The 24,126-nt window shown below is 38.9% G+C and overlaps 1 protein-coding gene and 1 non-coding gene across 5 annotated transcripts in view; both read right to left on the minus strand.

Moving 5' to 3' along the window:
- Positions 1–24,126, minus strand: part of MICU1 (mitochondrial calcium uptake 1) — a 263,629-nt gene that overhangs the window by 165,073 nt on the left and 74,430 nt on the right. For 3 of the 4 annotated variants that reach the window (XM_066349902.1, XM_066349903.1, XM_066349904.1), the window contains 2 exons: positions 20,568–20,730; positions 5,462–5,505 (listed from right to left, as the gene is read on the minus strand). In XM_066349902.1, the coding sequence (XP_066205999.1) occupies positions 5,462–5,505; positions 20,568–20,730 (207 nt within the window). Of the gene's footprint in view, positions 1–4,754; positions 4,917–5,461; positions 5,506–20,567; positions 20,731–24,126 lie in introns of all 4 variants that reach the window. The other variant, XM_066349905.1, reaches the window with a different exon arrangement.
- LOC136381655 (small nucleolar RNA SNORA42/SNORA80 family) lies at positions 14,896–15,027 on the minus strand. Its single transcript, XR_010747136.1, has one exon. It is a non-coding gene; the product is annotated as a small nucleolar RNA SNORA42/SNORA80 family (small nucleolar RNA).

Raw genomic sequence — 24,126 nt, forward strand, 5'->3', positions numbered from 1 at the left:
CCACTCAGGGGAATGGCATTTTAAAGTTCATTTATACTGCTCACAAAAATTAGGGGTATTTCAAAATGAATATGAAGCTATAAAATATCACCTAATTTTTGTGAGCAGTGTATTAACATTTTAAAAATAACTCTTAGTTAAGTAAGCAATTAAAAGCACTCAGTTATAGTAAAACCGATATTTAACTATGGCTTCCATCCTTTTCTTTTTGCTGACCATCTTTCTGTTGTAAACACTGTACTTAGCATTTCCCTTTCTAGCTTTTAATCAGAAGTTTATTTCTTTTACCTAAATGTGGACAATTTTCATTTTAATGTGATATAAAGTGTTACCCTGTTCCATGTGAACAAATACACAAATATTCTGGCATGTATCATAAAGGAGATGGAAATAAAACACTTGTTACTTCTTTCAAACTGAAGCAATTCTAAGCATTATTTGCAATAATTACAAATACTAAATAAACGCAACCTGGCGACATCATTGCTGAAATGTTCAGGAGAGCTTGCGGGGAAAGGGAACTTGTAAGAATAAAAAATTTATTTTCTGAAAAAGAAATACATGGTGCAATAACAATAATGAGCAATTAGTTTCAATGAGCAATTACTTGTTACGTGAAACAAAGAGTGTTAACTTTAACGATTTAGAGGGGAAAAGAGGATTACACCAAAACTCTGGAATATTGCTATTCTTAGCTTAAGAAACAATTTTATTCAGATTGTGAAGTTTTCTACTGTAACTTTAAAAAACCCACAGTAGTATCTGATATGAATAGAAATAAAAAATACAAAACAAAACGATCTTTGGTATGCTGAGAAAAAAAGGAGAGGTAAAAGAATCCAAGAAAGGAAGGATATAAACCACACCCATAAAAGACAGCAACTAAATGACTGAATGAGAGAACTATTTGACAATTACAGAATATAAAGGCTCCATTTAGAAATTACACTTAGTTTCACAGACTAATTATTAGATGATAAAAATTTAAACCCAGAAAAATATAGCTTTTATTAAATAATCCAAAATTCATGAAATAACTGCATTAATAAGTCACAAGGAAATGCATGAACATTGCTTATTACTGGGTGGGAGGGCTGTTTTTTAAAATCTATGACATATATCACTAAAACAAAAAGCCAGACCATATTTTATACTACCATCTGCATAATAGTACTAATATGTGATTTATACTGATTTTTTCAAATATCCCTAACATAATCTGAACACTTTTCAGTTTTGAGATTTAAAAAATTTTAAACCTAAGAGTGAATATTTTCTTTCTTTTTTTTTCTTAAATTCAGTGAGAGGAGGGGAGGCAGAGATAGATTCCTGCATGTGCTGCAACCGGGATCCACCCGGCAAGCCCCCTAGGGAGCAATGCTCTGCCCATCTGGGGTGTTGCTCTGTCGCTCAGCAACCGAGCTCTTCTTAGTGCCTGAGGTGAGGGCCATGGAGCCATCCTCAGCTCCTGGGGCCAACTCACTCCAATCGAGCCATGGCTGCAGGAGAGAGGGGGGGAGGGAGAGGGAGAGGGAGAGAAAGATAGATAGATAGATAGATAGATAGATAGATAGATAGATAGAGAAGCAAGAGTGGGAGGGATGGAAAAGCAGATGGTTGCTTCTTCTGTGTGCGCCCTCAACCTGGATCCACTTGGCAACCCCCGTCTGGTGACAATGCTTGAATCAACCAAACTATCTTCAGCACTCAAGGCTGATGCTCAAACCAACTGAGCCACTGGCAGTGAGAGGGGAAGAGAGAGAAAAGGGAAAAAGGGAGGGGAAGAGAAGCAGGTGGTCGCTTCTCATGTGTGCCCTGACCAGGGATCAAACCCAAGATGTTTCCTGCCAGGCCGATGCTCTATCCACTGAGCCAGCTGGCAAGGGCCACTACAAAATATACTGCTCACAAAAATTAGGGGGTATTTTATAGCTTCATATTCATTTTGAAATAGCCCTTATTTTTTTGTGAGCAGTATATATTCTTAAAACCAAAGGCCATTGACTATAGCTTCCTTATACACGTCCTGCATTAGTAGTTTTGAAATGCATAAATAATGCAAGTGCCAAAAATAATGTATTTTATGACTTTTGTACAAAGGAAATTACCAGTATCCTTAGAGTAAGGCTATACAGTATTAACATAAATTAGTAATGGGCTCTGGAAGAAGATCCTCCCCAAAATTCAAAAGCTGCTTAATCAAATTCAGCTTCACTATCAGTTGAAACCACAATGTTTCACTTCCTTAAAATTTTTTTTTAATTTATTGATTTTAGAGAGAGAGAGAGAGGAAGGAAAAAGAAAGAGAAACATTGGTTTGTTGTTCCATTTCTTTATGCAATCATTGGCTACTTTTTGTATGTACTCTGACTGGGGATAGAGCCCGCAACCTTGGTGTATCCAGATGACAGTAATCAACTAAGCTACTTGGCCAGGGTCTCATTTACTTAAGGGAATTTTCTAGTCAAACAGAATAGGAGAAAAGGGGATAGATATTAAAGCAAGAAATAACTATCTAATTATTTGTCAATATTATTGGACCATTCTTTTCTACTTTGCTTCTGGAGATTGTACAAAATTCAAGTATGCATGAGAAAAGACCCCAGGAAAATGATCCTAGTTCTAAACTTGTTCTTGCTTTCAATGACAATAAAGGCAATAAAATAAGCTAGCGTTTCTTACTGGTCAAATGATAGACTTTATTAAATGGTGTGTTAAAAGTTAAAACAATGAATACTCTTATTGATCAATGTTACCCCATTAAATTTAATTTCTAAAAAGAAAAGTTAGAACAATGGGGGATAACAGAACGAGAGTCAATATTCTTTCTCTAAGTAGTTCATAACTAGTTTATCTTCCAAGTCAAAAAACAAAAAGAGAAAACTATCCATTTAAAAATCAAAGCAAGTTTAAAAGGAAATTCCTCTAGGCGTTAGATTTCTACTAAATTTCTGGCCATCATATGTGAGATTTACTATATCATATGAATCTGTTTTTTCAACAGTTCAATAATTGTTTTAGGTCTTATATACTCTAGAAATTGCAACTTAAAAATTAAGATTGATTAAGACTACAAAAGAGTCATGAAGACCCCAAAGGAAAATAAGAAGATTGATAGTTGAATAAGAGTTGACCCTTATAGTTACCAACTAAAAAGTCTTTTATATATGGCAAACCCCCCTGGAAAAAAAACTTCTAAACTGATTAAACACAATGAATTTTGTGCTCTTAATTATATTAAGGCTTAAAACAGTATCAAGACTACTTTCTTAGGTTTCATCTGAAATAAAAGACAATTCATAAAGACATAAACTAGAGATGAACTCAGTTTAAAAATCCTATTTAGGAAGTAAAAAATACCTTAAGAATATATTTGATGGAAATTATAACAGGATTTAAATAAAGAACCTGACAAAGGCATTACATACATATATCACAACATGATGAAAGGGAAATCTGCGTGTTTTTGCTAAAGAACAAGCTGGTTAGCTCAGTCTCTGGCTCAATTCTACACCTCCTTAAATGAGTCTCCCATTCCTCTATTTTCCTTCAAACAAATCATACTTTCAAACATAATACATTAATATACCGAAATCTTGCTTTTCCTACTTTAGCTTCAGAATTTATGCTTTGTTGCACAGATATTTGCAATTATAATCTGGTAGTCTGCCTTCCAAAGACGGAAGCACTGACTGCTGTTTTAAGTCTCCACATCAAGGTGGAAACTCAAATGCTTTAAATGTTTTATTGCATTTTACTCTTGCTATTTTATAAAAATAAATGGATATCAGTAAAAGGCAAGTGACACCAATGATAAGAAATGTAGAGCTCATAAATTTAATACAACTGAAACAAAGGAGGGAGCTCATCAGTCTTGCCAAAAGCTGCAATCTTTAGTATCAAGTGAATAGTTACTGGTCCAAACAAGAAAAAATTAAAAAGCATGTATGAAACATGAGTTATCAGTAGAGATTCTCTAAAAATAAAAATTCCCTTTATAACACGCAAATTTGCTGTTCAGCTCGCAGATATTCAACTTCCTTCTGTGTTTTCAGGTTTACATAGATGCATACAACAATAGAGAACTGAATTCTCATGCTACCCGGGATTTGTTCAGTAACCAAAAAAAGTGATGTTAAATTGATTTTGCTATAAGATATCACTGATTTAGTGAGTCATACCTCCAAGGAATATGTGACTGACCAGTTTATTTTTCCCAAGTTATTAAACATTTACTGGTCACCTCCTGTGTGCCAAGCATATGTCGGACTCTGAGGTAAAACGGGCCCAACTTGCCACAGGCTTTAAAATGAGACCTTGACATCAGTGTCTGCAAATCACCCCTGACGTGGGTCCAGTCCTTTATCATACATAAAGCTGGGACAGCAAGGCTCAGAGGGAGCATGCGGCTATCCCAAAGCAGAGCCAGCACTTTGGTCACCTAACAGCAAGGTCAATGCCCTTTCTTTTGGATCACTGTTTCTTTTAGATTATGTGACTTTAAAAAGAGGATATTCATGGATGGGGCACTGTGCCACCTGAATGGTAAAGGTAACTTTTAGGCTGGAAACCTTGGCTGAGAAGTCTCAACTCTTAAGACAGCCACTCATTCTTTCCACCTGCGCAAAAGAGCTTAGCACCATACATTCACCTTACCAGTAAATGGAGTTTATGTAATGACTGGCACATTCCTGCCAGGTCCGTTTCTACAAACCCTGACCTCTACCCATCTAGATTCTCTTTTGTGAGCCTGCCTTTTCCAGCCACTTCATCATTTTCCTTCTGATTTCCTTCACTTTAGGCTTTGTAGAGCCATTCCTGGCTCTTTCTTCTTTCTTCCTCCACTTTAAAATTGACCTTTTACTTTTCTTTCTGACCCTGTGTAATGTGTTCTTTCTCTTTTTGGAGAATCCAGCCTGAAAGGGAAAAACATGTTTAACTAACTGCTTTGATATAATAAAATTGAAAGTTTCATTTTCTACACTTAAGAATGATTTATTAAGGCATAAAATAAAGAATTAAAAGTAAGTATATATAATGTAAACATGTAAATTTGGGGTGGTCTTCATAATTATTATAAAAGCACTAGTAAGGACTTTCCTAATTTTCTAGTTAAGATTACTGCTATATACTACCAAAATCTGAGGAAGGTCAAATCAGATAGATGATTTTAAAAGAAAGTAGTATGGGGGGGAGGTGTGTTAACTTTTGTGGCTTTTGGATTAACACTCAAATGTCAACATACACTGAATTAGCCCTTGATAAAAACAGCAGGCAACCCATGAGTAGTACCTTGTGTGGATTCTGTAGAAGTATCTGAAGGCACTTACAGGCCTCCCAACATAAGCAGCATACTTTTTGGATAAAATAACATGTTAACCAGAAATCTCTCACAAATTATTCTAGAAGAGCTTAAAATCTTCTTAATAAACAGGATATACATGTGTCTTAGTTTGCTTACCTTTCCATCAAAGCGTTTTATTATATATTGATCCAGGCCCAAGTCTGTAAGAGAAAAAAAAAATTAGTCACGGATTATAATTCAAATAAAACATGAAATGGCAGTTTCTCAGTTTTGTTTCCAATCATTCAATTAAATGTACTATCAATAAATGGTTTAGCCACATTATTCCAAGGACAAAAGAATGAAAATTCTGTCCCACTTTGAGAGTGCAAGTGCTAAAAGACACCAATGTGTTATTAACATATGAGAAGTGAGGCTCCGAGAGGTAAAGAGGGTCAAAGTTCACGTGCAAACCTATTCAACAGTAGAGCCAAACCAGAAGCCTGGATTCTTCCCAGGGTGCTCTTTTCATTACATCACATTAGTAATTACCTCTAAATGAGGTGGGGGATATTAGTTTGATCTCATAATTTTTGAATCAAGTTAAAAAGAAAGATGAGTTTAATAACAAAAGCAGTTTTTGTAACACATTTAGATACAAATAGACCATCATAATGTTACCTTTTAAAATTGGGTCAAATAATAAATATTTACCTTGAGAATAATAAGCACTGAATTCTAAGCACTGTGAAAGATGTAGGTAGATACATAAAGTGCCCTTGAAGGCAGGGATTTTTTTGTCTTTGCCTATTGCTTTATCCCAGCACCTGGAATAGTGGATGATCAATAAATGTCTCTTAAAAAATGAATTAGATACAATCCCTGCCTTGAAGAGTCACAATTTAGAGAGACATATGTGTATAATAATTAACATTACAAGAGAATATAAAATTAGCCAAATAAGAGGATGTTGTGGAAGTTTTTAGAGGGGAGAAATCAGTCCCCAGTGACACTTATTTATTTATTTGCATAATTACTCAGTTCTTTTCTTTCCAGTTTTACAGTATCCATTCTAGTTCAGGCCTTTATCTCACTATGCCCAGAGTACTACAATGATTGAATCATCCCTCCCAGAAGATTTTGCATCTCGGCTTCTATATATTCTTCCCATCTAAAATGTGTTTCACTTTCTAGAAACCTAACAATATGAACCACTGACTGTAAATGAAAGAGATAAGTCAGAAAACAGTAAATTTAAAAACAAATTATATTTGAAACCTCATATCAGTCATAAAGGTAGAACCTGCTTATTTAATCTTTTCATGTCCTTATTGGCCATTTGTATATATTTTTTCTTTCTTCAGAGAAAACATCTCTAGGTTATTATAACATTTGATTATGCTGCATTCCCATCACCCAAAGTCCAATTGCCTTCCGTCACCTTCTAACTGGTTTTCTTTGTGCCCTTCCCCTCCCCAACCCCCAACCTCTCCCCACCCCCCGTAACGCCCACACTCTTGTCCATGTCTCTGAGTCTCATTTTTATGTCCCACCTATTTATGGAATCATATAGTTCTTAGTTTTTTCTGATTTACTTATTTCGCTCAGTATAATGTTATCAAGGTCCATTCATGCTGTTGTAAATGATCCGATGTCATCATTTCTTATGGCTGAGTAGTATTCCATAGTATATATATACCAAAGCTTTTTAATCCACTCGTTCACTGACGGACACTTGAGCTGTTTCCAGATCTTCGCTATTGTAAACAATGCTGCCATAAACATGGGGATGCATTTATTCTTTTCAAACTGTGCTACGGTGTTCTTGGGGTATATTCCTAAAAGTGGTATAGCTGGGTCAAAAGGCAGTTCGATTTTTAATTTCTTGAGGAATTTCCATACTGTTTTCCACAGTGGCTGCACCAGTCTGCATTCCCACCAGCAGTGCAGGAGGGTTCCCTTTTCTCCACATCCTCGCCAGCACTTATTCTGAGTTGTTTTGATGAGCGCTATTCTGACTGGTGTGAGGTAATATCTCATTGTGGTTTTAAGTTGCGTTTCTCTACTGATTAGTGATGTTGAGCATTTTTTCATATGCCTATTGGCCATCTGTATGTCCTCTTTGGAGAAGTGTCTATTCATTTCTTTTGCCCCATTTTTTTACTGAATTCTTTGTCTTCCTGGTATTGATTTTTACAAGTTCTTTATAAATTTTGGTTATTAACCCCTTATCAGACATATTGTCAAATATGTCTTTTTACTCTGTTCTTATTGTCTTTAGCTGTGCAGAAGCTTTTTCGTTTGATATAGTCCCATTTGTTTATCCTGTCTTTTATTTCACTTGCCCGTGGAGACAACTCGGCAAATATATTGCTGCGAGAGATGTCAGAGAGCTTACTGCCTATGTTTTCTTCTAAGATACTTATGGTTTCACGGCTTACATTTAAGTCTTTTATCCACTTGGAATTTATTTTTGTGAATGGTGTAAGTTGGTGGTCTAGTTTCATTTTTTTGCAGGTAGCTGTCCAATTTTCCCAACACCATTTATTAAAGAGGCTGTCTTTACTCCATTATATGCTCTTACCTCCTTTGTCAAATATCAGTTGTCCATAGAGCTGTGGGTTTATTTCTGGGTTCTCTGTTCTGTTCCATTGATCTATATGCCTGTTCTTATGCCAGTACCAGGCTGTTTTGAGTATAATGGCCTCGTAGTATCACTTGATATCAGGAAGTGTGATACCTCCCACTTTATTCTTCCTTTTCAAGATTGCTGAGGATATTTGTGTTCTCTTTTGGTTCCATATAAAGTTTTGGAATATGTGTTCTATACCTTTGAAGTAAGTCAATGGTATTTTAATTGATATTGCATTGAATTTACAAATTGCTTTGGGTAATATAGACATTTTAATGATGTTTACTCTTCTTAACCATGAGCACGGTATATGCTTCCACTTGTTTGTATCTTCCCTGATTTCTTTTATCAATGTTTTATAATTTCCCAAGTACAAGTCTTTAATCTCCCTGGTTAAATTTATTCCTACGTACTTTATTTTTTTGGTTGCAATGTTAAAGGGGATTGCTTCCTTAATTTCTCTTTCTGACAGTTCATTGTTAGTGTATAAAAATGACTCTGATTTCTGATTATTAATTTTATATCCTGCCACTTTGCTGAATTCATTTATCATGTACAGTAGTTTTTTGACTGAGACTTTAGGGTTTTCTATATACAATATCATATCATCTGCAAATAATGATAGTTTTACTTCTTCTTTTCCAATTTGGATGCCTTTTATTTCTTTTTCTTGTCTGATTGCTGTGGCTAGGACTTCCAGAACTATGTTGAATAAGAGTGGTGAAAGGGGGCACCCCTGACTTGTTCCTGATCTTAAGGGGATTGCTTTTAATTTTTGCCCATTGAGTATGATGTTGGCTGTGGGTTTGTCATAGATGGCCTTTATCATGTTGAGGTATGTTCACTGTATTCCTACTTTGCTGAGACTTTTGATCATGAATGGGTGCTGGATTTTATCAAATGCTTTTTTTGCATCTATTAAAATTATCATGTGTTTTTCTCCTTCCTTTTGTTTATGTGATGAATCACATTGATTGATTTGCAAATATTGTACCATCCTTGCCTATCAAGAATAAATCCCACTTGATCATGGTGTATGATTTTTTCATTATATTGTTGGATCCAGTTTGCTAATATTTTGTTGAGGATTTTAACATCTAAATTCATCAGGAATATTGGCCTATAATTTTCTTTCTTTGTGTTGTCTTTGCCTGGTTTTGGAATCAGAATTATACTTGCCTCATAAATGGAGCCTTAAAATCTGTCTTCTCTTGAATTTTTTGAAATAGCTTGAGAAGGATAGGAGTTAGTTCTTCTTGGAATATTTGGTAGAATTCACTTGTGAAGCCATCAGGCCCAGGACTTTTCTTTTTTGGGAGATTTTTGATAACTATTTCTTTTTTTCTTTTTCTTTTTTTTTTTTTTTTTTTGTATTTTTCTGAAGCTGGAAATGGGGAGACACAGTCAGACAGACTCCCGCATGCGCCCGACCAGGATCCACCCGGTACGCCCACCAGAGGCGACGCTCTGCCCACCAGGGGGCAATGCTCTGCCCCTACGGGGCGTCACTCTGCAGCGACCAGAGCCCCTCTAGCGCCTGGGGCAGAGGCCAAGGAGCCATCCCCAGCACCCGGGCCATCTTTGCTCCAATGGAGTCTTGGCTGCAGGAGGGGAAGAGAGAGACAGAGAGGAAGGGGGGGTGTGGAGAAGCAAATGGGCGCTTCTCCTATGTGCCCTGGCCGGGAATCAAACCCGGGTCCTCCGCACGCCAGGCTCTACCGCTGAGCCAACCGGCCAGGGCCTGATAACTATTTCAATCTCATTTATTGTAATCGGCCTGTTTAGGTTCTCTGATTCTTCCAGATTATTTTTGGAAGATTATATGTTTCAAGGAATTTGTCCATTTCATCTAGGTTGTCTAGTTTTTTGGCGTACAGTTCATAATATTTTCTTACAATATTTTGTATTTCTGTTGTGTCAGCTGTTATTTCTCCACTCTCATTTCTAATTTTATTTATTTGAGTCCTCTATCTTTTTTTCTTGGTGAGTCTTGTTAATGGTTCATCGATCTTGTTTATCTTTTCTAAGAACCAGCTCCTGGTTTCATTGATCCTCTGTATTGTTTCTAAAGCCTCTGTGTCATTTATTTCTTCTCTGATCTTTATTATTTCCTTCCTTCTACCAGCTCTAGGCTTTAGTTGCTGTTCTTTTTCTTGTTCCCTTAGATGTACGGTCAACTTGTTTATTTGAGCTTTTTCTAGCTTCTTGAGGAATGCCTGTAATGCTATGAACTTCCCTCTCAGGACTGCTTTTGCTGTGTCCCATAAATTTTGAGTTGATGTATACTCGTTATCGTTTGTTTCTAGGAAAATTTTAATTTCTTCTTTGATCTCATTGTTAACCCGTTTGTTATTTAATAACATACTATTTAGTTTCCAGGTGTGTATTTTTCAGTTTTCCTGTTGTGGTTGATTTCTAGTTTCATGCCATTGTGATCAGAGAAAGTGCTTGATATAATTTCAATCTTCTTAAATTTGTTGAGACCGCTTTTGTGCCCTAACATGTGGTCTATCCTAGAGAATGTACCATGAGCACTTGAAAAGAATGTATATTCTGCTGTTTTAGGGTGAAAGTTTCTGAAGATATCTATTAAATCGAGTTGATCTAGTATGTCCTTTAAGTCTGCTGTTTCTTTGTTAATTTTCTTTCTTGAGGATCTATCTAGTGATGTTAGTGGGGTATTGAAATCCCCTACTATTGATTTTGCCCTTTAAATCCATCAAAGTCTGCTTTATATATTTAGGTGCTCCTATATTAGGTGCATAGATATTTATAATAGTTATATCTTCCTTTTGTATTGCTCACTTTATCATTATGTAGTGACCTTCTTTATCTCTTACTATATTCTTTGTTTTAAAGTCCATTTTTAAGTATTGCTATCCCAGCTTTCTTTTCATTTTCATTTGCGTGAAATATTGTTTTCCATCCTTTTATCTTCAGTGTATGTACATCTTTTGTTTTAAGGTGTGTCTCTTGTAGACAGCATATGTATGGGTCCTGTTTTCTTATCCACACAGCTACCCTATGTCTTTTGATTGGAGCATTTAATCCATTTACACTTAAGGTTATTATTGATATGTAATTGTTTATTGCCATTTTATTCTTTAAAACTGTATTCCTCTTTTGCTATATTGTTTTTCTCCTTTGGTCTGTTTACAGCAGGCCTCTTAGCATTTCTTGCAGCATTGGTTTGGTTGAAGTGAATTCCTTGAGGGTTTTTTTGTCTGAAAAGCTTTTTGTTTCTCCTTCAATTTTAAACAATAGCCTTGCTGGATAAAGTAGTCTTGGTTGTAGGCTCTTGTTCTGCATTACTTTGAATATTTCTTGCCATTCCCTTCTGGCCCCAAGTGTTTCTGTTGAGAAGTCAGAAGTCATCCTTACGGGGGCTCCTTTGTAGGTGATAGTCTTTTTTTCTCTAGCGGCTTTTAATATTTTCTCTTTATCACTTAGCTTTGGTATTTTAATTATAATGTGGCTTGGTGTGGTTTTCTTTGGGTTTCTCTTTAATGGAGTTCTCTGTGCTTCTTGAAATTTTGAGATGTTTTCCTGCCTTAATTGAGGGAAGTTTTTTTTATTTATTTATTCATTTTAGAAAGGAGAGAGAGAGGGGAAGAGAGAGAGAGGAGAGAGAGAAGGGGGGAGAAGCAGGAAGCATCAACTCCCATACGTGCCTTGACCAGGCAAGCCCAGGGTTTCGAACCGGCAACCTCAGCATTTCCAGGTTGACGCTTTATCCACTGCGCCACCACAGGTCAGGCTGAGGGAAGTTTTCAGCTATGATATGCTTGAACAAAGTCTCTATCCCTTGTTCTTTCTCCTCTTCTTCAGGAACCCCTATGATGCGGATGTTATTTCTCTTCATGTTGTCACGAAGCTCTCTTAGAGTTTCCTCAGACTTTTTGAGTCTCTTTTTTTCTGCTCTGCTTCTGTGCCTTCATTTATCTTGTCCTCTAACTCGCTAATTCGATTCTCATCTTCATCCATCCTGCTTTTAATTCCTTCTATTGTGTTCTTCATTTCTGATATTGTATTTGTCATTTCTGACTGATTCTTTTTTATATTTGCTATCTCTTTATGTAGGTGTTCGCAATGACCATCTATTGTTGTTCTAATATCTTTGAGCATCCTAACAATCGTTATGTTAAACTCTGCATCTGGTAATTTGGTTATATTGACTTGACTCATTCAGCTCCTTTTCTGGGGATTTCTATTGAGTCATTTGTGTTGCATTTCTCTGCTTTCTCATTTTGTCTGTGTAAAAGAAGGTTTTGGCCACTGGAGTCCACTGGGTGTGGCCTCTGTGTTTCCTAGGTGTGGTCTGTCTGTAATCCCGCCCCCCCCTGCTGTTGCTGCCTAGGGCGTTCGGGTATGGGCATGGCCGGTGCCTGCGTAATGGGGCTGTTGCTGTGGTTTCTGCCTCTCCTTCACAGAAGTGGCTGTGATCACGTGCTCATGTGTACAAGCCTCAGTGGCCTTGGCCTTGCCCCGCCCCTGCAGATGACATTATGCTCAGCCCTGAGGGCAGGGGTGAGCACCTTTGCTCAGCTGCGGGTCTCTGCCTGATTCCAGGCTTTTGCCCCGCCCTTGCAGGAGGAGCCTATTCGTGGGACAGCTGCAAGCCTTGGCTCCACAGGTCAGGCAGGACTGTGTGCCCACACTCAGTAACAGGACTCTGCCTGTTCTGGGCTTTTGGCCCCACCCCTGTGGGAGGAGCCAGCTCCCAAGTCAGGCCACAAGCCTCAGTTCCACAGGTGGGTCTCCGCCCCTTCCGGGGCTCCTGCCCTTCCCCTGCAGGCTGGATTGCAGGCGGTCTGCAACTGGGCTTGACCACTTTTGCATGTCCCCTTCCTCCCAGCTGGGCAAGACTGAGCTCACACCTGGGTCTCAGTGGTGGCCAGCTGGCTTTAGCCCTTGCCGACACAACTGCGCTTCTGCGTCCTGCCGCTGCCCGCCCTCGGGTGAGCCCTCAGTCATGTGGGTGGGGGCGCTGCAGCTCAGACCCTAAGGTTCACTACTGTAGTCCCGAAAGCTCCCTCCTTCTAAGCGACTCTGCTCTGAGTGCCGTGGGAGAGCTTGTTTGGCTGGTGTCCTGCTTCCCTTTGCTGGTATTGCTGTTTCCAGGGGAAATATTCACTTCAGATTTGGGGAGTGACTCATCCCAGAGGTTAGGGTGGCTGTCTCTCAAAATATTTCTTCCTGTGCCTCCTAGATTACACTCTCTTCCTGCTACTTCGGTCCTCTCCTCTCTTGCCGTCCCCCGGAGCCCCGGGTGAATGGTGTGAGAGAGGCTTTCTGCACGGTCCCTTTAAGAAGAATCCTGGGTCTGAGAAATCAGTCTCTTTCTCACAAACAGTATCCTGACTTGTTTCCAGCTAAATACTGTCCATATGCCTCTTCTAGGCTCTGGGGCTGCAGGCTGGGGCTTTGTTCCTGGGGCTCAGGACCCTCCCCTCTCTGCTAAACTCACTTCCCGCCATGCGAGTTCAGCTGCCGTTCGCTCTGGGAGCTGGGCAGCCCCCTCCGTGTTTCCTCTTTTCCTATCAGTCTCAGTGTAGCTTCTTCAGTGTTCCTTGGTTGAAGAGTCCTCTTAGTTTAGTCCAAAGTTGGTTTTTCCAGATGATGGTTCTTAAAATTAGTTTATAATCCACTTTAGTTCTGGGAGGTGGAAGTTGGTACGTCACCTACTCCATCGCCAACCTGTCTCTCCTCCCATTTGTATATTTTGTTTGAAGAAATGTTTATTCAAGTCCTTTGCCCATTTGTTAATTGGATTTTCTTTTTGTTAAGTTTTAAGAGTTCTTTTTCACTTCTGTAGTTTGTTTCAAAAAACTGTGAATTTTATCTATGTAATCCAATTTGTTGGTATATAATTGTTCATAGTATTCTCCAATAAGCTTTTCCACTTCTATAAAGTAGGTAATAATGTACTACTCACTTTCACTTCTGATTTAAGTTATATGCTTCTTTTTAAAAAAATCAGTCTAGATAAAGATTTCTAAATTTTGTTGATCTTGTAAAAGAATCAACTGTTTGTTTAATTGATTCTATTGTTTTTCTATTTCCCATTTCATTTATCTCTGTTTTAACTTTTATTATTTTCTTATTTCAGCTATTTTGGGTTTTGTTTGCCTCTTTTTTTTTTTTAGTTTTGTAACATATAAAGTTAAGAAAAATTGATTTGAGATCTTCTGTTTAAACGTAGGTATTTACAGCTATGTTTCTTTTGAGCACTGCTTTTGCAGCGCCACTTAAGTTTCAGTAAACTCTGTTTTCCTTTTCATTCATCTCTAAGTATTTTCTAAATTCTCTTGTAATTTCTTATTTGATCCTCGGGTTGTTCAAGTGTGTGTTTTTAATTTCTACTTTTCCTTGTTATTGATGTACAACTTTATTTTACTGTGATCAAAAAAGATACTTCGTGGCCCTGGCCGGTTGGCTCAGCGGTGAAGTGCTGCCTGGCATGTGGAAGTCCTGGGTTGATTCCCGGTCCGGGCACACAGGAGAAGTGATCATCTGCTTCTCCACCCCCTCTCTTTCTCTCTCTCTCTCTGGCTCTCTCCCTCTCTTCCCCTCCTGCACCCGTGGCTTGAATGGTTTGAGCAAGTTGACCCTAGGCGCTGAGGATGGCTCCATGGGCTCCCTTCAGGTGTTAAAAATAGCTAGGTGGCCGAACAATAGAGCAGCAGCCCCAAATGGGCAGAGCATTGCCTGGCAGGGGCTTGCCTGGTGGATCCTGGTTGGGGCACATGCAGCAGTCTGTCTTTCTGCCTCCCCACCTCTCACTTAAAAAATAATAATAGGTACTCTGTATGATTTTAATCTTAAAAGATTGGTTTGTGGACTAGGATGTGGTCTATCTGGTCTATTCTGGAGAATGTTTGATGTATTCTTGAGAAGAATGCGCATTCTGCTGCTCTGGAGTCAAACCTTGTGTTAATGTATGTTAGGTCTAGTCTGTTTATAGTGTTTTTATTTTTTCTACTGTGCAACCTGCTTCAGTGTCAGCAGCCTATCAGCAGTGGCCAACTAATGGTTCAAGGCCACAGTTTGCTCTGCATGGGGCACTATGACAGACCCAGGGAGATGGCCTTCCATAAATCCAAACACAAGCACTGGTTTATAGTGTTCAATCCTCTATTTTTTTAAAAAAGATTTTATTGATTTTAGAGAAAGGGGAAGGAGAGAGAAAGGCAGGGAGGGAAGAGGGAAGGGAAGAGAAGCAGATGGTCACTTCTCATATGTGCCCTGACTGGGGATTGAACCCAGGATGTCTGCACGCTGGGCCAATGCTCTATCCATTGAGCCAACTAGCTACAACTTCTACTTCTTCTTTTTAAAGAAGACTGTTTAAAATTTCTTATAATACTGGTTTAGTGGTGAGGAACTTAGATTCTTCTTGTCTGGGAAGCTCTTTATCTTTCTTTGATTCTAAACACAGCCTTGCTGGGTTAAGTAGTCTTAGTTGCAGGTCCTTGGTTTTCATCACTTTGAAAATTTTGTGCCAACCCTTCTGGCCTGCAAACCTTTCGTTGAGAAATCAGCTGATAGTCTTATGGGAGCTCCCTTGTAGGTAACTGCTTTTCTATTAATGCTTTTAAAATTCTCTCTTTGTCTTTAATCTTTGGCGTTTAATTATGATGTGTCTTGATGTGGGCCTTTTTTTCTTGGGACTCTCGGAGCTTCTTGGGCTTATCTATTTCCTTCACTAGGCAAGGGAAGTTTTTCATTATTATTTCTTTTTGTTCTTTTTTTTTTCTTTCTGTGACAGAGACAGAGAGACAGAGAAAGGGACGGATACGGACAAACAGACAGGAAGGGAGAGAGATGAGAAGCATCAATTCTCCGTTGCGGCATCTTAGTTGTTCATTGATTGGTTTCTTATATGTGTCTTGACAGGGGGCTACAGCAGAGTGAGTGACCCCTTGCTCAAACCCCTTGCTTGACCTTGGGCTCAAGCCAGCAACTTTGGGCTCAAGCCAGTGACCATGGGGTTATGTCTATGATCCCATGCTCAAGCCAGTGACCCTGTGCTCAAGCTGGATGAGCTCGTGCTCAAGCCCGTAACCTCAGGGTTTCGAACCTGGGTCCTCTGCATCCTAGTCCAACGCTCTATCCACTGTGCCACCACCTGGTCAGGCCTGACTAGTTCTTTTTTATGTTTCCTATTTTTTTCCTGAAGTTCTCACTAAGACCACTGAGCATCCTTATAGCCAGTGTTTTGAACTCTGTATCTGGTAGATTTTTTTTTCTCCATTGTGTTTCATTCTTATTCTGGAATTTTGTTCTGTTCTTTCATTTGGGAAATGTTTCTTTGTCTCCTCATTTTGGCTGCCTCCCTGTATCTGTTGCTATGTATGAAGTAGAGCTGCTACACCTACTGGTTTTAGTAGAGTGGCCTTATGCAGTAGGTTTCCTGTATGGCCCAGTGGCATACTCTCCATGTTCACCTGAACCAGGTGCTCCAGGTATGTCCCTTGTGTGGGTTGTTTGCATTTTCCTGTTGTAGTTGAGCCTTGACTGCTGTCAGCACATCAGCTGAAAGGACTGACCCTCAGGCTAATCAGTTGTGAGGATTAGCTGTGACTTTAGTGGAGGAGCTGCTGTGTAGGAGCTTAAAATATGGAGCAGAATTTGCATTATTGGGGCTCTGGTGCCTGCTGAGTCTGCCCTTTGGGTATGTCACTTGTGGTTATGGTCTGAAGCTGGCCACTGGGTATGTTGGTTCTGGAGCCTCTTGGGAGGGGCTCTGGTGAAAGTTAAATTCAGCTCCTGCCTATATGCCACCTAGGGTCACTTGGTATAATCTATGAAGTGACCTGCAAGTGATTGCCACTTGGGCTGGGCTTGCAGGTGCCTGGGAGAGGCTAAGCTGCAAACTAAGGCCAGCTTCCACTAGTGCCAGGCTTGGGGTTACTAGCAAGAGGTACAGGGCATGCCAAGGCCAGATAATACTTATTTGGGGTTTGAGTGATTTTAGGAAATTCTAAACCACAAGCCAAGACAGGCCATTTATATGAAAAAGCCACCAAAAGTGGCTTGGATGGGCCTCTAAGTTGCAAGGGATGAGGTCTCAAAAATAACCACTGTGGGGCCAACCGTGTTAGCCAGGTTGACAGAGACTAAGATATGGCAGCTGCCTATCTGCAGGGGAAAGGCTCAGCAAAGGAACAGTGGTTTCTGCCAGTACTTCTGTCTGGGACAAAGCTGCCCCTCCAGCCTTTGCCCTGAAGTCACACACTTCATTTCCTCCCAATATGTCCCTGGCTCCTTTCCAACTGTTGCCAACAGCACTGAAGCTCAGATAAATAGAGGCAGTCTGCGAGTAACTCTGTGTACAAGCCCTTTCAAAAAACTGCATGGGACTTCAGGAGTCCTTCGTTTCACTCAGTCACAATCTCCACTGGTTTTCACAGCCAGAATTTATAGTTACCTCTTTCTGGCACTGAAACCCTGAGTGTGGCAGCCTGGTGTTGGGCTGGAACCCTTTGCTCCTCATGGGGAAACCATAACATACTGCCTGATTTTTTACTACCACACATGGATATGGGACCAGCCCATTCCGTGTCTTTGTCCCTCTTACCAGTCTCAATGTGGCTTCTTCTTTATATCCTTAGTTATAGGACTTTTGTTCAGCTATATTTCAGGTGGTTTGCAAAAATCGTTGTTCTGTATTTTAGCTGTAATTTTGATGTGGTCGTGGGACAAGGTGAGCATAGCATTTACCTAATTCTGCCATCCTGACCAGAACAACACCTTTAATTTCTTTGTATGGCTTTGAGTTACTGTCTAGAATCTGTTCATTTCAGCCTAAAGGACTCCATATGGCATTTCCTGCAGGGAAGGTCTATTATTAACAAACTTCTTCAGCTTTTGATTGTCTGTAAATGTCTTAATTTCTTCTGGGACACCCATTATATATATGTTGTTACACTTGATGGCGTCCCACAAGTAACTTGGGCTTTGTTAATTTTTTTAAAAAGATTTAATTTATTTTAGATAGAAGGGAGATAAAGTCAGAGAAAAAGAGAGAGAGAGAGAGAGAGAGAGAGAGGAGCAGAAAGCATCAACTCCCATATGTGCCTTGACCACGCAAGCCCAGGGTTTCAAACCAGGGACCTCAGGGTTCCAGGTGGACATTTTATCCACTGGAAGGCCAGGCTAGGCTTTGTTCACTTTTATTCATACTTTTGCTTTCTGTTCCTCAGATTTGACAATATCAAATGATTTATCTTCAAGTTCTCTGATTCTTTTATCTGCCTGCTCAAATCTGATGTTGAACTCTTCTAGGGACTTTTTAATATCAGCTACTGTACTTTTAGCTGAAGAATTTCTACTTGGTTCCTTTTTATATTTTCTAGTTCTTTATGGATATTCTCTCATTTCCTAAGGTTCTTTGTTTATTGTTTCTTCTTGCTCTTTGAGCATATTTAAGATAGCTGATTTATAGTCTTTGTAAAGCAAGTAAGCAAGTGTAGTGCCTAGCTAGGCTTCCCCGTGGATGGATTCTGTCAATTTCTTTTTTCTGGTAATGGGTCATACATTCCTGATTATTGGTACATGATGTAATTTTTATTGAAAACTGGATATTTTGAATATTATAATGTGGTAATACTAGAAATCAAATTCAGAGGCCCTGGCCGGTTGGTTCAGTGATAGACTGTCACCCCATTGTGTGGATATCCGGGATTTGATTCTCAGTCAGGGCACACAGAAGCACCCATCTGCTTTTCCACCGCTCCCACTCTCAGTTCTCTCTCTCTTCCCTGCCCACAGCCTGGCTAGATTGGAGCAAGTTGGCCCTGGGCACTGAAAATGGCTCCATGACCTCTGCCTCAGACACTAAGAAGAGCTCAGTTACTGAGCAACAGAGCAACGCCTCAGATGGGCAGAGCATCACCCCCAAGTGGCCTTGCCATGTGGATCCTGGTAGAGGCACATGCAGGAGTCTGTCTGCCTCCCCTCCTCTCAAATAAGAAAAAAAAAAAAAGAAAGAAATCAAATTCTTCCTGCTTCCCAAGGGGTTGGTGTTATAACTTGCTGAGGACTATAGTCATCACATTGTTTAGTGATCTTCCAAATTATTTTTTGCAAAGATTATATTCCTTGTCATGTGTCATCACTGAAGTTTCTGTTCTATTATCTAAGCAGCCAGCAAGTGATCCAACTTAGATTTTCTTAAATGCTGGCAGCATAACAAATTAAAAAAATAAAACAAAATAAAACAAAAAGCACCCCTAACTCTCCTACTGTATTCAGGTTGGCTATAAGTTGGAGCCCTCCTTTGATGTGTAGGTATACCTGCGACAACTCTGTCTTAACTTTCACCTCCTTGTGTGGAGCCCAAAGATCAGTAAGAGGTATAAGCCCACTCAAGTTTTTTCCAAGCATGAGTCTGGCTCTGAGAATGCATGCTGCATTCTGGATTCTCCTGTATACACAGCAGCCCTTCAAAGCTCTTATCCATTGAAATGTCTTTCTCCTCAGTTTCCTCCTTTCTAGATTTTTCAGTCTGTCTGCAGCTTGTCCCACCTGCCCTCTCTCGCCTGGTAGCTATGGGTAGTGTCTATCTTAAATTTTTTCAATGGATAATACCTGGGAAGCCACTCCAGCTTGACGTGGGTGAATGAAAAAGGCAAGCTTTCATGCTTGTCTCTCAGGGAGCTGCCAAACATGTAAAAATGCACAACCTCCATGTTTTTGAGAACAAAGTCTGTATTAACCCGCTGAACTCCCCAGGGAGTCGCACTGGGAATGTACACTGCCATCCCCATGGCTGCTGCTGAACTGGGAAACAGGGTATCACAGGCAGATAAGCAAAAGGCCACAACACTTTCTTACCAAAATTTAGCAGCCTCTTTCTTCATTAGGCACTACCTGATTGCTCTAAGTTTTTTATTAGATTCTAGAGATCCAAAAAAGTTAATTCTGTCCATTTTTGGCAGCTCAATGGTTGCTTCAGTAGAAGGATTACTCCTTAAGAATTCTCTACTCTGTCACTTTCCCTACCATGTCTCCCATATAATTTGTAGATTGCTACATTTAACATTATATTAAGCTATTTATTTTCTTTCTTCACACCTCGTTTGTTCAGGCTGTTTCCTCTATATGAGATATCCTCTCTACTATTCTTTGAGCATATTTAAGATACTTGATAAAGTCTTTGTGAAATAACTGTAGTGCCTTATACAGGCTTTTATCCAAACTTACATGTATTCTCTAGAAACGACTCACCTAACTTTCAGATTTAGCTAAGCAGCCCTCTTTACACTGCCACAGCACCATTGTCCTTCAGCAAATCACTGCATTCCTGAAACTGCCTGTTACTGTCTCTGTCTCCCTCACTAGAGAATAACTTGATGGTAGTCACATATGTAATGCATTGCTATCGGGAACATTCTCATTGCAGACAGTGAATCTCAGCCAGTGGAGCACAATCTCCAGAATCCATTAACCTGGTTGAGGATTGCTACATTAGACTGGAGGCTCCTCTTCTGAACTCCTAAAGCCTAGCATAATGCCTGACATATAGTAGTTACACAGTGAATGTAATTATTGCATGAACTTACAAAGTTTAGGCAATATATAGAAAGAAACAAACTAGCATGTAAAAAAATAAATATCACAATCTTACTTTTTACATTAGCAACTTACGTTCTGGTTGTTTCTCATTAGGTGTTATGGATCGTACAAAATCTTGTGGCGTCATAAACACTTCAGATTCACCATGCTCACTGATTACTTTCAAGGTGGCAAAATATCGGAAGATTTTGTCTGGTGTGGAATATGCTCTAATCCTATTCTCATATTCCATTACCTGAAATTAGAAATTCCAAGTGTTACTATTAAGCAATTCTCATTTTCATATATTTTGTATCTAATTTTTTTGGAAAAGATTACATCACTTTTTGCTCTTATTAGACTTCTTCATATTAGAAATAAACTTAAAAAATTTTTTTAGAGAGAGAGAGAGGAACAAACAGGAAGGGAGAGAGATGAGAAAAATGAGAGGCATCAACTCATAGTTGCAGCACCTTAGTTCTTCATTGATTGCTTTCTTGTATGTGCCTTGACCAGGGGGGCTCTAGCTGAGCCAGTGACCTCTTTGCTCAAGCCAGTGACCCTGCATTCAAGCTGGTAAGCCCGTGCTCAATCCAGTGACTTCAAGGTTTTGAACCTGGGTCCTCAGCATCCCAGGCCAATGCTCTATCCACTGCACCACTGCCTGGTCAGGCTAGAAAGAAACTTGAATTTCAAAAACTTTTGAACCTCTTTCTTGCAATATACTTTTTATACTCCATTGGAGGCAATGCTTGCATAAGTTTTGTTTAGAATTTGTTTTGAAGAATTTTCTTATTTCTTAAATCTAGCAAAATTGAAAAATGTCATATGAGAACTAAAACCTTTTTAGCAACACATGATGCCATTTATACGGTAGTAGCCTATAGGTTCTTAAATGCCAAGTTTTAAAAAGGAATTGATTTTACTATTTTTACTTCTATGCAATTTCCTGAATCCTAAAACAAAACAGAAATGGGAATTCATGGGTTTAAACAGCTAATAGTCTTTCAAATACAAAGTACATGAAATGACAGCTTTAGAAAAGTGAATTACATGCCATGGACACTCAGCTATTAACAGGTATCAGATAGTAAGACTTCCACATTTGTATAAAATTAAGCAAACCACCAGAGATTCGATTTGCTATATACAGCATTATTTATAAAAGAGCAGAGTTGGGAAGAACACAAGCAAATATTTAAATAGGAAGAAAATCAAATAAGGCATACATTTAACTAAAAGAATGTCATGTTCATATAAAAGCCCATTTCCTTATCTGGGATCCAAGCCCCTATACTGTGCATGAAACATACAAAACACTATCTTCTGCGTAGTTTTGTTTTGTTTTTTTACAAATTCAGGTGTGAGAGAAATCTCTTCACCAAAGTACTATGCATTTGGTATTTTGGTGAAAACGATTTCTGTCATACCTAAATTTTATATGCTGAGATAGTCAACAATAAGTAGTATAACTGGTTAGACAATGTGTTAGGGCAATACAATCTAAAATCCCATTAACTCAATGTTTATCAAGCAGTCCATAATATTAAGAAAGAAACTGTTGGCCCTGGCCAGCTGGCTCAGTGCTAGAGTGTCAGTCTGGAGCGTGGAAGTCCCGGGTTCGATTCCTGGCCAGGGCACAGATGAGAAGTGCCCATCTGCTTCTCCACCCCCCCCTCCTTTCTTTCTCTCTCTCTCTTCCCCTCCCGCAGTCAAGGCTCCACTGGAGCTAAGTTGGCCCGGGTGCTGAGGATGGCTCCATGCCCTCCACCTCAGGCGCCAGAATGGCTCTGGCTGCAACGGAGCAATGCCCCAGATGGGCAGAGCATTGCCCCCCTGGTGGGCATGCTGGGTGGATCCAGTCGGGTGCATATGGGAGTCTGTCTGCCTCCTTGCTTCTAATTTCAGAAAAATACAAAAAAAAAAAAAAAAGAGAGAGAAGAAACTGTTAATGGTTTATTTTGTATATATTTAGCACAGCTATTAATGTATCTGTCAGTCCTGGCTAGATGGTCACTTTGAGGTCACTGACAGCAGCAGTTTTAATAATGGTCTTAGTTCCACTGCCAAATGTGCTTTCAGCAACTAAGAAAGGATTACTAATTTGTAACTAAACATGACAGGAATCTTTCTAATACTAATTTTCATCAATATCTGAATACCGATTTCAGAGATTTTATCACAAGACATGGTATGTGGAAAACATACTACAGAGCTTTTCAACCCCTTTGCGACCTTGAGACTTAGCCAAAACCTTACATCAAAGGCATTATATTATACTAAAACTATGTGCTTGGTAATACTGGCTACAGAATAAATTACTTTCTTTAGGCCCTCTATGTGTTTGTTTTTTTGATAGCAACAACAAAAAAATCAGTTTGCAATGTTTAAGGTATAAGCTATAGCGACAGCTAAAGATGGCCTTGTGAACTAAAAACAGGATTCAATCATATGCAAGGCAAAAGTAGAAAGATAACTTAAATGTCAATGATTTTCAGACAGGAAATTAGATTCCTTGGTTACTGTAAGTCACTAAATTATGCTGCTTAATATTATTATTTAGTTTTACTTTGCAACAATAGGTTAAGGAAAGTAATACACTTTTTACATTCCTGTATTGGTAGAGTGTCTTATAAACATATTATATAACATACATTTTACTTTTTTCCACTTAGCAATGTATCTTGGAGATCATTCAATATCAGTTGTTCCTTGGAAGTAATCATGTAAAAAGGAACACTAACAAATTATTATACAAAGAGTTCAGAATACAGCTTCCAAGTTAACAAAGACTTGGAAACTTAAGATGTGTCAAAGACTGTTGAAGGATTTCATAGTTTGGCCTGGGAAAAAAATTAGGAAGACAATTATAATAGTTACTTTTAATCATTTACTTAAAACATTCTTGAGCATGATGATGTTAAGACAGTTGTCTTCAATAAAACTGCTGGACTTTAACTGGAGCAAATACAGGCATTATATTTCTTTCTTTCTTTTTTTTTTAGGCATTATATTTCTTAACTGCACCAAATAGTAGCCAAGTAGTAGTTGCAGCCAAATAAGATGAGGGAAAGTGTCTCTTTATAAAATAGTCCAATTAATAAATGTAGAAGATGTGATAAAACTAGAATATCACCATTTTGCATCCCCAATGAATTAACAGAGCTAGCCATTGAACACTGATAGCTGCTAATATCGTAAAAAGAAAAGCAGCTAGCCATGAGGCGCCTCCTGCTAAAAGAACACAGTGCTGCCAATAGTCTTGCCACAAAGATCAAATCTATGTCCGATAAGCCTCAGAATCCAGTTGCTGATACCCAAGTGATGATACACAGAACAGGGGAACATGCTCAATTTCACTGAGAATACACATAAATTAAATCCTGACAACAGGGAGCCTTATTGGTGAAACCACCTGGGTTCTGCTAGATTAAAAGACATCATTGAAACAAAATAGGCAAGATTAAACTATGTATATGTTTAGGGATATTCATCTGGATAATAAAACTATAAAGAATGAAAGACTATGATTACTATAAAAGCCAATTTGTTGTATTAATGTATCTGTGTATTATTTTTACAGTAAAACAATTATTTTTAAAAGTTCAGACATTCTGTATTGTTGTATAGTAGAACTAGACTCATGTTAAAA

The sequence above is a fragment of the Saccopteryx leptura genome, chromosome 9, assembly GCF_036850995.1.
Source record: "Saccopteryx leptura isolate mSacLep1 chromosome 9, mSacLep1_pri_phased_curated, whole genome shotgun sequence".
Lineage (NCBI taxonomy): Eukaryota > Metazoa > Chordata > Mammalia > Chiroptera > Emballonuridae > Saccopteryx > Saccopteryx leptura.